The sequence below is a fragment of the Mustela nivalis genome (assembly GCF_964662115.1).
Source record: "Mustela nivalis genome assembly, chromosome: 14".
NCBI lineage: Eukaryota > Metazoa > Chordata > Mammalia > Carnivora > Mustelidae > Mustela > Mustela nivalis.
Window position 1 is genome coordinate 30514488 of NC_139033.1, and position 13483 is coordinate 30527970.

Genomic DNA, 13483 nt, shown 5'->3' on the forward strand with positions numbered 1-13483 from the left:
ATGATTATCTCATTTAACTTTTACAACAACCTTACAGTCTAGTTCTATTATTTTACCCTTCTAGATTAAGTAGCCAGCTTTAAAATGTTCCCCTGGTGAAAAGCTAGTGTATGTTAGGAGCTGTAATAAAAGTTAGGTTTACTTAACTTCATAAAACTTGTTTTTAAACATTACACAGTGAAGACTCACATTGCCAAATCCAGCTTTTACAAAAATATGTTATAAATGGGTTCACAAATTATATTAGACCCTAAGAAAACACACGATATGGTCTCAGATGTAATACTAAACGCTTGTTGTCCTTGATGTAAGAAGTTCTACTCTGAAAGACAATGTAGCTAAGGAATAAACCATAAACCCATTACCCAATGCCCGTGTTGGATGTCTCCCAATTTTTAAAAGGGTACTGCATAATCTCCTATAAAACTAATTCTAACATAAGTTATAAATCTTATTTACCCATGCAATAAAGTAATCATGGAGAATATAATTAAATATGTTAATTCTTGGGAAATTATAACTTTTACATTCCTAAAATTACAATCTTTTCAAATTTGTGAATAATTTTAAAATCTACCTTAAATCTTTTCTGAAAAGAGGGGGGATATAAAGCTATAATTTCTGAAGTAATCACATTATCAAAACAACATAGAAAAGATTCTGGTCTAATATATCTCCTTTGTAGGGTATTTTAACACAAATAGCTGTGACACGGTAAATTTGAAAAAAAAAATCAAATTTAAACAGTCACTTATCTTCCCTATTGTTTTAAAAATGAAATTATTTTTTCCGAGTTGTATTTTCAATATACCATTGGAAAGTGGGGCCAAGGAACATGGCTCATTGAAGGAAACACCATCGAACAGAACACTCGCACATGTTCTCAAAAAGGTACCATCAGCCAAAGAAAAGAGAAGGTCATGCTGTATGGTCGGTGTGAGTGCTCTTACGGCGCAAACCCTGGAAGCAGTACCTACCCAGCAATGTCAAGACACAGGCGAGGATGGCAATCAGGGCTCCTGTGCTGAGGCCGGCGGGTAGAACGTAGGCCTCGGCATTGCAGGTCTGAGCCATCCCGTCGGCATCACAGTCGCAGACGCGGATGGTGAGGGTGTTGGTGCTGCTGAGGGAAGGCGATCCGCTGTCCACGATGGAGATCGGCAGATAGTAAACAGATTGTTCTTGTCTCCGGAAGCCATTTCTCCTGGTGAGAATGGAAGCTGTGTTGTCTAAGACAGAGAAAATAAATGTGTAACACAAGATTTCTAATGGACTCAGTCCTGCCAAACTTACCTGATTTAAGGGGGTGGGGAGCTGGGCGAAATAGGTGAAAGGGATTAGAAACTTCTAGAAGAAACACACACACACACACACACACACACAAATTGATATGATTTAAGTCATTTTGTTAAGTGTCTTGTCAGAGAGCTCTACTACAGCGTACTTGTTAATTTTAATACATTTTAATGTATTTACATCATGCTACACAGTTATGACCAAAGGAAACAGATATCAAATAAAACTGAATATGAGATCAGACTTGGCAAGAGTCTGAATATGAAAATTTTTATTCATCACTTAACTGCAACTTAGTAAAAATCATATAGAGTACACCCTTTTCTCCTAAATTTCAAATCATACACTTACAAAGAGGATGATTCAAACTAAAAGGATAAATACTTTTGCAGCATCATCAGATAGCAAAAATAAAAAATCCCAATCCATCCCCTCCTTGACAAGTTCCAAACCCAATATAGAAATAAGAAAAATAACATCATCCAGCTTTATTTGAATGACATGAACATAGATATTCAGGAAAGGAATTTTGTGTAGTTTGTTCAAAGTCCATATTGGTATATATTGTTACCCACACCCCATGTATATAAACATTTTATCAGTGATAAAATAGGTCATTTGTGTTTAATTTATATTCAATATTCTATTTTATCTAACATTTAATTATGAAATCTTTATCAGTGCTCAGTAAGTCTGTATCACATAACTGTGATTTCTATACCAGAAATAGTTTTTTTTTGTCTACTAGCAATTTACCCAGCTACATCTTAATTAATTAGAGAATTTATGTGATTCTTTAAATTTACAGCAATTAAAACATGAAGAAGGAAAATAGGATCATAGTTTCATCTAGTGTACTTTAATATGTGCCTCCTTTCCAAGCTATCAGAAAGATATTTATCCAGTGTTTATCGTAAAAGAATTAACAATGCTCCAATGAAAGAGCAAACTGAAATCTACCTGGTCCAAAGAGCACAAAACAGGAAGCTCACAGGACCCTGGAGAAAACATATAACCTTCAGTTATAGAAGTGGCAAGAATAAAACTGTTGATTTTCAGGTTCCATCTGGTAAGTTTTTCTGTAAACAAATCTTTTAAGACTTGAAGTTGTGGTGTTCATTAAAAATCTACACAGGGAGTTGCTGGAGGATATTGTTTTCAGTATGTTTCTATACACTTAATAGTAATACACACGTCTATTTCTTTGCCTCCCAATCATTACTATACATGTATTCATGTTTTGATACACAAAGTTTTTCAGAGCTGTTGAATTGTAATCTAACATGATTGGTATCAAATAGCACACATGCAGGTACACACACACACACACACACACACACACTGGATTGTGGAACATGTGCCTAAATGCCCAATATGTGAAAGAAAGCCCTATGTTTGGGAAGGAGATCATAAAATTCATCATGTTATCTGCGCAGTTCCTAGCATGGGAGCCGATATAAGAACTGATCTTCTTTTTCTTCCTACATGTTTTCCTCCAAGGTACATGCTCCAGAGCTCTGGTCTTGACCTAGGGAAATCTTTCAATTGTGCAGCAGTGGGGATGTCCCATAAATCCATACATTTTAGTGCATGTGCTGTCCAACCATCGTGGTGGTACTGGATAGGATGACACATGGGGGAAATATTCAGACTCTTCTTGGCAAGGTCATAAAATCCCCTCTCTACACTTGTGCTGGATGAATCAAAGTGCTGAGAATTGTCCCAAATATGATTAAGTCAGAGAGTCTGGGATTACCCACATAGAGAATGCTCTTCCTTTTATATTACTAAAGGGACAAGATAGTATTCTCATTTAAGCAGAGAGTGGGGTCAGGAAAACTATTATTTTCAGATTGAATTTTTGAGGTCAAAGTTGGATTTTCTGCACTAAAGAAGATGGCAGCTTCAGGCAAAAAGCACTTATAATATCCACCTTCTGAATAAGTCTTTTTTAGATGAGCCGGTGTTTGACTAGAAAATCTATTTCTACAGGTTTTCTTTTATCCTGAAAGCTGACTCACATATTCAACTCAAAGGAATTACATTTTCTGTACTGTTGGGGAATACTCCTCTCTCTGTATATTTTTCAGTTGCAAATGCCCTTTTGTTAAAATAAATACCTTGAATGAAAACACCTCTGAATATATAAATTAAAAATTATAGAACAGCAGGTTCTCCTACTTTAAAAGTTCTTATAATTGTCCATGTGTTGCCTATGATGATATATATATATAGATTTATTGATTATATATATATTGAAGATATATATTGATATATGATGATATATAGATATCATTATATATATAATTATCTACATATATTTATATATAAAATATATATGCCTATGTCAGTCTATATATATTTATAAAATGTAAATATTCTATTATGTGTGTCTCTGTGTGTGTGCATATAAATACATATTTAAGCAAAAATGTGTGTATGTATGTGTGTGTGTATGTGTGTGTGTTTACTTTTGAAGCAGAGAAATGAATTTAGGGTGACAGAAAATTCTTTTGTTCTTTTTTTATTTACTTCCCTGAATCAGGAATATATCTTTTAATTATTTGCATGGATTACTTCTATTTTTTGTTAAAAACAAAAGTATAACTGATGCTACTATTGAAAATCTTAAGTCAAGATTTAGGTTGATATCAAATAGGAAATACCAATTATTTTCCTAATGTCTCAAGTTATACTAGGTAGTACAGTCTTATTAACAAATTTAGCTGGCTCTCAAAGGTCTAGAAGAAAAGTCAGAGAGAGATGGATCTGGCTTCTTCCCTATTTGGATTTAGGCCTGAAATGATTTAACTAGCAGCTGCTTCTTCATGACAGCAAATCCATAGATAAAAATTACTTGAGGGGCTCATTGCCCTTTAATTAATGTCCTTGCTAGTGTGTGTGTGTGTGTGTGTGTGTGTGTGTCCATAATCAGCATTCCTGAGCAAGAAAAAGTTGTTGCTTAGAGAGTCTGTACCTGCTGCCTCCACTGGTGATGATAATAATACTACTTTACCTTTGTTATCTTTCAATGAAAAGTTGTGGTTATTTGTTGCATCAGTTGTCAAGCTGAAATAAAACTGGTGTCCATTGGATGGTTCATCTTTATCCACAGCACTGATCTTCTGGATAACCTAGGATAGAGAATTAAAAAGCATGAAAGCATGTTGCTGTGCCCTGCTGTTCTGTATGACAGGACAGAGCAATTTTATACCTTATAACAAATACCATCCTCCTTGGGGGTTGGACCAGATGTACTACTATGAACCCAATCTAAAAAGGGCTCTGAAAAACCAATCATGTCCCTTTGAAATTTCATGTTTGCATTTACTTTTATGAACCTGAGAAATAAGCCGTACCAGCCCAGCACATGCCCCAAAACACCAAACAAAATGGATGAGCAGAACAAGCCACACCAAGATTAAACCCTACTTAGTTCTTAGAAGTTCAAGGTACATAACTCTCCTGCTGTGTAAAACAGGGGGCAGGCCAATCAAGCATCATATGCTAGATTTTTCCTTAAAGGAATCAAAGCCCTTTACCGTTTACCACAGCTTTCACCATGTTGCCCTTTCTTCCTGAGAAATTTCATCATCCCAATTAAACCAGAATTTTAAAGTTCCTTCAATATTAGTTTATGCTACACATCAAAGTGTTAGTTTTGCTGAGATGTGCTGATTACATTTTATCTTAAAGCTGGCAGAATTTCAAAGGTAACTGCTACTGGATATTTTTAAAGAAACCACAAGCTAGGAACCTGGTGTGCAGAAAGCTCTTACCTGCCCTGGCTGGGCATTTTCACACACAGTGGTCTCATAGTCCATAGCAAATTCGGGGGCGTTGTCATTGATATCAAGTATAGTAATGGCCACATAGCCTCTTCCGACTTGAGATGGATTCTCTAATAAAGAGGAAAATTTGTCTTATCATGTACTCTGAGAGTAAAGCTATTATTCCATTGCTGTCTTCCTCAAGCAACTCCTTTGAAAAACAATTAGCCTCAGCCGAAATGGTTTGCCTCTCTAAATCATGATTCTAATAAGAATATGACCAAACCATAAATGAAATCTAGAAACATAACACTAAAGACTTCAGAAGGAGCAAAAGAAAATTTGATCCAAACGTCATACATATGTATAGTACATGTGTGTCTTTATTTGAGTCCCTGATGAGAAAATCATTGAAAAGAGGACTAATACACCATGAATTTCAATATTCTTTGAGGCTAGAGTACAAATTTGTATGACTATACACATATATACATATTATCCATGCACATATACTATATGTAGAGATAATATGCATAACATATCATTATGCATCCCTCTTTCAATATTTTTCTTATCAGGGGCTAAAATTAGTTCAATACCAATATGCATATATGTGTGCATTGTTAGGGATCAAGTTATTACTTTTTGTAAGCTACTGGACTAACTCTATACCAGCATAAATGCAGCTTATGAAATAAAACTATGAAACAATGGTGAGCTCCCTGAAGGTAACTCAGGCCTGTTACTTTATAGCAATCTCTTTTCCTTAACTTTGTGCATATTAGCAAATAAAGTTAAGGAATATAAATATATTTCTCAGCTTGAAATTAAGGATTTTCAAGATTTTGATCAATTCAGATAGGCACGTAATAGAACTCAAGCGGAAATTACCACCTCAATGACAGCCCATTCTGTACTCTCAAAGTCCTCCATCCTCATTTAATGTTCAACCTTACAACTTACGGCTCTCCATTGCAAGAACTGTGATATTATGAACAGCATTTGTCTCTCGATCCAAAGATTTGGCAGTTGTAATAACTCCACTGTTGGCATCAATATTAAAGTATCTCTCCAAGTCTGTGTTTCTGTCAATTGAATACCTAATTGAACATTAAAAAAAGAAAGAAAAAAAAAAAACCTTCAATATTTGTTTGATTACAGTTTGCTAAATTTATTTCATTAATTGCATAGCCAACCACCAAATCCTGCTGATTCCACAATCTGTCATATTAGTAACATAAATACATGCTTAGTTTAAAATTTCACCAATGTTATACTCAGTTCATAACTGCTTGTCAGTAAACTTTTTGCTTTTCTGTCAGTAAAAAATAAACACCCTAGTATAGTTATCTTCACAGTGGATTGTTGAACTAATAAACTTCAAATTTATTTTATTATTATTTTGACTCTGCAAAATCATTTACAATAGATTTAGTAGCCCTTGTCACGTTCATAGGTCCTTCTAAAATGAAACAGATATAGGCATCTTGCCCATTCACATACACTTAGCAACAGATATAGGCAACAGACAACATCTTTTGTCTTGACAACACCAGTCTGATCTTAATCCCCTAACTTTTAAAAAATCTCTCATTCAGGATCTTGACTGGGATTCCATAGATATGTTTCAAGGTAGAACCCCTAAAATTACATGAATATTTTGGTGTAGAGAAGCATTTTCTCAAAATATCTGCTATCCAAATACTAGTGATAAAATGACTGTTCCACCTATATTCTAACTCCATTATGCTGTTATTTGTTCCATACACAAAATTCATCCACCTCCAATTAATGACTATTTCAAACCACTACACCCTCATCCCCAGTGGTTCTAGTTGAGTGAAGAAATCTTATTTAAGAACACACAAAAGAACAGATAAGCCAACACATACCCAATTTAAGAATGTATTTTATGTTTCCATAGTTCTCCAACTACTATTATTAAATAGAATGATCTACTTCTAGTCTGCTATATTATAAAATTCTAGACAGAGCAAACATAGCAAGGAAAGAGGAGGTATCAGAAAATATTAGAAAATTAACCATAAACCAACAACTACTATCTTTGTCCAGCAATAGGTGTTTAGGTAGTAAGAGTATTAGGAACTTATTTTCTGATGTTTCTACTTTCTTGATGGCACATGAAATAAGATTATCAGCTGAGGGACCAAAGAAGAGAAAACACTTTGAGAAGGAGGGAGAAGTCATTTATTAGAAGGGACAGAAAAATATATATATTTAAATACACACGTGTACACGGACGAAGGGATGTATAATGGGATGGCTAAGCATTGTGAATTGCCAATTTGCATTTTATGTTCATCAGTTCAATGCGAGATCAGTCATCCTGCCTATCTGTCTTGTTCTGTTGTCATACATGTGTTTGAAGGTGCACAAAGAGCACAGGGTTGGATTTGACTAGTCATGGACAATGGAAAGGGGGGTACAGATGATAGGGGCATGTATACAGGAGTGCTAATAATGAAGGCCCATGGTATGGTTCATAAGGAAGAGTTAAGGAAATAAGGGGAAACAGACTGATATCGAGAAGATTCTGATAGCATCAGGTTGCAGAATTGCTGGAGTGAGAAGTGGTAGACAGAGAATGAGATCCTTGAGGTAAATTTTCAGTAGTGGCGTATGTTAGATGACTGACAAGTCAAGAGTATGTTTTTAAAAACCTATGACTCAATCTGGGGCGCCTGGGTGGCTCAATGGGTTAAGCCTCTGCCTTCGGTTCAAGTCATGATCCCAGGGTCCTGGAATCGAGTCCTGGGTTGGGCTCTCTGCTCAGCAGGGAGCCTGCTCCCCCCCTCCCCGGCCCCCGCCTGCTGCTCTTGTGATTCCCTCTCTCTCTCTCTGTGTCAAATAAAAACAAAAAACAAAAACAAACCAAACCAAAACAACAACAAAAAATACCCTATGACTAAATCAAGGCAGAAGAACAGATCACCAGAGTCAAGACCAAGAAAGTGAAAGATCAACATGTTTAATGAGTCATTGGTATAGTTCAATCAGTTACCAATCACCATATCAGGCATTACTATGGGCAGGAATAAAATGATCCAGGAACTAAAATCTTCAATGAATTAATGTGATAACTGTATATTTAGTGGTTGATAGCAACATGGAAGATTCTGATGATGCATTCCACAGAAGAGTTGAGGGTTTTGAAGAAAAACAAAATTAAATTGTTTGAAATGATAATGGCAGTACAAACAAAATGTACTCACACTTCTAAGATTTGTGGTATACAGGGTATGAGAAAAATAAATCTTGAGTTCCTCTATACCCTCTTTTTTTCCCATCCTTCTATTATAGCTTAAGTGTTTTTATTTGTATCAAAATCAGACTTATTCTGCACATCCCATCTGCTCTGACCTTTTCAAAATGTTTTTCCTTGGAATAAGATATTTTCCTCTGTACATTATTTGAATTGAAAGCAAGTATGTTTTCTACTTTAAAAAACACATTTCCTCATGTGTGTCTAGTTCACTGTTGGCCTTTATATCATCAGGTCCATTGCTCACCTCTATTCTTTTCTTACTCTCTCATTCAAATATACTATGACTGACCACTGACTCCTCCTTAACACATAGTCTCCATCTGCCTTTGTCAGTACCACATATTCTCTGTGTTCCTACACCACTGCCCGTGCTTTACAGTCACCTTGGCTGGTTCACGTTCCTCTTCATAACTTCTCTTTACTTAAACTCTCTGAAAACTCTCCTGTGCAGTCCTCCTCTCTTCTTTATATAAAAATGCTTTCCCTCTGAAATTTATACAGTCCCATAGCTTAAGTAACCTATACTTTTGATTGCTCCCAAATCTACATTAAAGTTCCTTGGCCACCAGACTTATATATTGAATTATATGCTTAATATCACCGCATGGTTATACAACATGAACTGAAATGTAACATGTCCCAACTGAAGTTACAACTCCTGCTGTCTCTCAAACCTTCACCTTCTCCACTCTTTCCAAGTAAATGATACCACCAATCACTTGATTGCTCAAACCAATAAGCTAGAATTGGTTGGTGACTTGTTTTTCTTACTTTTGCATCCAGTTTCTCCAAAACTCCCCAGGACCACACATTGTAGCCTAAATCTTGCATCATTTTATTCCTTATCAACATACATAGGAGAAAACCAACAAATTGGTCTCCTAGAAATGATAAAGGGAGTCAGAGCAGATGTAGGGATAGAATAAGCTGTTCATTTGAGAAGAGATGGGAGATTGGGCAAGGACATGGAGGACACAAACTGTCTAGAACATTCTGGATGGTGGCTATGCTTCTTAATCCCAAGGACTTGGGGTCACCCAGAATTAAAAGAGTTCCCTATTTTCTATTTCTATTTCCCTATTTTCATTTTCTATGTCTAGTCCCTCTAGACATATAAAAAAACTAGATCTTAGATATGAGGCATTCAATACTATATAAAGTTACCTGAGAAAAACAATCCCTCAGTCAAGAAAAATAAAGAATATGGGTACTCTTTAGAGTCAGAGGTACCACATGTCTCACAGGAGGACTGATGGAGCTAAAAGAAAAGTAAGACTCTAATGAAGTTTGGACGAGCCCATTTATTGTACTTCTGTACCCACTCGCCTTGGCATTGAGATGTTTGATGGCCCGAGTCAACTAGAGGCTTAGCAGAAAGGGAGAGGATTGATGTTTCTCTAATCACATGCCAGAGTGAACATTAGTGCATCTTCTGGTGCTGTGGACTCACAACAATCCCTCTAGTTTCTGCAAATTCCAGCCTAAGAAAAACTTGCCTCTGTATATATGTGTGTGTGTGTGTGTCTATATATATAGAGAGAGAGAGACAGATAGATAGATATACATATATATATGTATGTTGGAGTAACCAACTAGAGAGGTCACCTCTGTATTTTTGTCACTACAGTATTAAAACTTCTGGTCTACCCATTTACTAGTCAGGCAGCTGAAAATCTTAGTATCTAGCCTCAATCCTGTTCCTGAGAGCTACCAACTGCTCCAGGTACCTGCAGCATCTTCAGCTCCAAGTCAATGTCAGTGTATCCGAAAGCCCATGCATCAGCCTTTCCCCAGTCTATCCCTCCTTCAGAACTTTCCCATTTTCAGAAGGACTTGAGCATTAAAGCCTAGTTTGCATTTTTTCCTGCATCCTCAACTCTGAAAGGTCATGTGTGACAAAGACGACTATTTACGTATCTCATATTCATTTGCGCTTACTTCTTATTACTAGAACCTGCTTTTGTTTAGAGGCAGCATGTATTCAACTGAACATCTCTATTTGCTAGTCTCCTATATAGATGTGGTATTGGTGTCTTGATGGTGAAGTGGTAGCAAATGAGATGAAAGTTGTTGAGTCAAGCATCACTGAAAAACTCCTGAAATGGTAGGACAGAGCTGCTAATTCAGCCCTTCCCCTCCATCTCACCTGGGACGTGAACACAACGGGAAGAGGTCCAAAAGCCATCTTGTAAATATGAGGTGATGAGTGCTTGATATGAGAAGCCAAGGCCCTTGATGACATTATACTGCCAAATTGTCAGTCCTTGGGTGTATAGCTCCAGACTTCTCATTAGGAAGTCATTAGTGTTAAGCTTTGTTGCTACTAGCCAAGCACAATTTCTAACTAGGGCAAGCAGGTACTCTTATTATGGTATTTCAGTACTGGATACTAAAGTCTCACAGTTGGTTGTTGATGGAGCCAAGATTCAGAGCCGTCATCTGAGCCGTCCGTCCGTTACATACCACATTACCTATAAATAAGCTTTTGGTCCCTGCCACTTACGATTCTCCAATTCAGCTTCTTTCTACTTTTTACCAATGCTCTCCTACCTGAAACTGTAAGTCAAACTGATGTCTTAACTGATGAATGAAAAGGCAACGTGTATCTTCATTTCTTATGCCTCTCTTCATCTTGGTCCTTCTATACTCCATTTTTTCTCCTTTCCAATTATTTCAGTTCTGTGTTCCTTGAAGATAGTCCTCTGGCATTAAGGCAGTAAGCCATTCTAATTACATTAAGAAAAAAATTTTTTTTCTTTTCTTTACTTTTCTTTTAAATACTTAGGGAGTCTCCAAGGTCCTGGAGATGGGGGGAGGCACAGAGGTTGTTGGGGAGGTTGTCCTGCCTTCTCTAACTTATCCCCATCTTTCCCATCTTTGAATGCCCTTAGAGCCTTACACCTGAGACTTAACTGCCATCCCGGGGAACTGCACTCCTGCCTATGATCAGAGACCCTCAGGCCTCAGAGGGTCTTTGCTTGTGCAGAAGAACAAATCATTCAGAATGTGGTTGGTTTATTTGGGAGGAAAAGCAAGGCTCATGGGACAGGGTCCTGCCACACATCATTTTGAAGAAAATGGGTAATGGTTTTAGAAAGAAAGCCTAAGAATAGTATCAGAAGCATAAAGATTTAAACCAAAAAGCTAAGATTTATACATTTTTGTCAGCCTAACAGTTTTCTTCACCTTCATCCATCCACCTCCCCCACAGTATGGAGCTTCTCTTACATCACACCAGGAATAATTTTGGAGACTATCATAATGTATTATGATGTGATGGGACTATGGGACTCCAGGATTTGAAGTCAGGAGATTCTAGGATAATAGCACCAAGCCTGCTCTGACTACCTGTGGGAACTCCTAGTCATTTAATCCTTCAGCTCAAGTTTATTAATCAGTAAAGTGAGTTGAAATAGAGATCTCCAAAATTTTCTGTGTCTGATCTTAGCGATTACCCTACATTATCACAAATAGTCACTGCATATTTTTGTAACTGTAATTTCCCTAGGATCAAATCAAAAATTAGGGCACTTAGTACGAAGAAATCAAGGATGTACCCATAGTATATTGCTAAGAAAAAAAATTCTTAGTCAAAGGAAAATCTCTAAAGTTTAGTTCATTAAAGCCATTCTGTTTTAAAAATAAAACACATATAATCCATAATTGTCCTTTCTTGGTTTGTATAAAGAATACAGGCTGTCACTGAAATTCTTTAATGTAGTGAACAGTTGGAGGACATATATTTGGATCTCCTTGTTCCTCAGATCTTACAACTTTTTAAAAAATACATTTTATTTTAATTTAAACTAAAAACAAAAACTAAAATGAAAATAACTTACAAATTATGCCTTTTTAAGAAACCTGGCAGTATACAGGATCTGTGGGCTTTGTGCTCACTACTACAAACCACAGCGTAGGAATGAAAGGACAAAATTTATGGTCACGACCTGGCCCCTAACCTACTATACTTATTTGAGCTTTCTAGTCACCATTTATATTCTTCTGTGTCTTTAGCTGCAAAATGAGAAGGCTTTATGAGATGGGTTTCTCATTTCCAGATTTAATATTAGATTTTTTTAAAAATAGGTTTTCGTATACAGTATCTCCTACAGCTAGATGGCAAAGGCCTGGGACCACATCTTAAATATCTGTAGATGCTCAGTGCTCTGTACACCGCCTATAAAATGAATTCCTTAATAAGCACCTATTATCATCATTGCTGCTGTTCCGTAAGCTATGGAGATCGATCAAAATATCTAAGTGCTCTTCCCAAGTAGCGTTCTTATTGCCCAGCTATTGATATGCATGTCAATCCTCTGAAATAGGACCTCTGGGTGAGTGAGCCACATTAACACGAATGTATCACTGCTACTCCCCAAAGGGCAAGAGGTAATGTGACAAATATACATTGACAAAGCTAAACAATAGATGCCACTGTTTACATCCTCACCCCTTTCTGATAATGGTAACTCAATATTCCATTGGCAATTTAAACCTTCCCAATCTCATGCAATCTTGATGGTACTCACCATCAAGATGCCCAGAACTTCCTGGGTAAGAGACGGGACACACGTCCTAAGACAGGCCAAAAAACTTTCCAAGAAACCGTGAACCTTAAACAGAGGGCCACGAGAAAAGAAAAGGGTTGGCACGGGTTCATCCCACTGCCGCATGCTCGAAAGATTATTTGCTCATTCTTGCTGCTCAAATTTATAGAAAAAACTCATATTAATTATAAAAAAAAAACAAAAAACAAAAAACAAAAACCTCTCTTTCGTGAGGACCAGCTATTCAATTTTTCCTTTAACTCTGTGAGCTACCCCCAATTATTTCAATAAATTCCTTTTCCTTTTTTTCAGTTACCAATGCCAATTTCTGTTATTGTAACTCAAGAATGCGAACAGTACAGTTCAAGGTAAATAGAGCTCCTTACTCCTTCCACCTCGTGTACAGTTCCCAAAGACTCACACCACAAACATGGATTTTATAGTCTTCTATTCATCATGCTTTTCAATAAGCATTTCAAACATAGAAAATACTACAAGGGACAAATCAAGAGAAATGTAATCTTCACTAAATTCATTTTACCCGGAGTCTTCAAAAACGCTAACTCAGAAGACCTTTGCTTGAG

General features: G+C 36.6%; 1 protein-coding gene across 3 annotated transcripts in view; it reads right to left on the minus strand.

Moving 5' to 3' along the window:
* The window catches only part of CDH7 (cadherin 7), a 123786-nt gene that overhangs the window by 22059 nt on the left and 88244 nt on the right, over positions 1-13483 (minus strand). For all 3 annotated transcript variants that reach the window (XM_082699287.1, XM_082699286.1, XM_082699288.1), the window contains exons 8-11: positions 6030-6166; positions 5076-5197; positions 4313-4430; positions 978-1229 (exon numbers count right to left, since the gene is read on the minus strand). In XM_082699287.1, coding sequence (XP_082555413.1) covers positions 978-1229; positions 4313-4430; positions 5076-5197; positions 6030-6166 — 629 coding nt within the window. The remainder of the gene's footprint in view (positions 1-977; positions 1230-4312; positions 4431-5075; positions 5198-6029; positions 6167-13483) is intronic.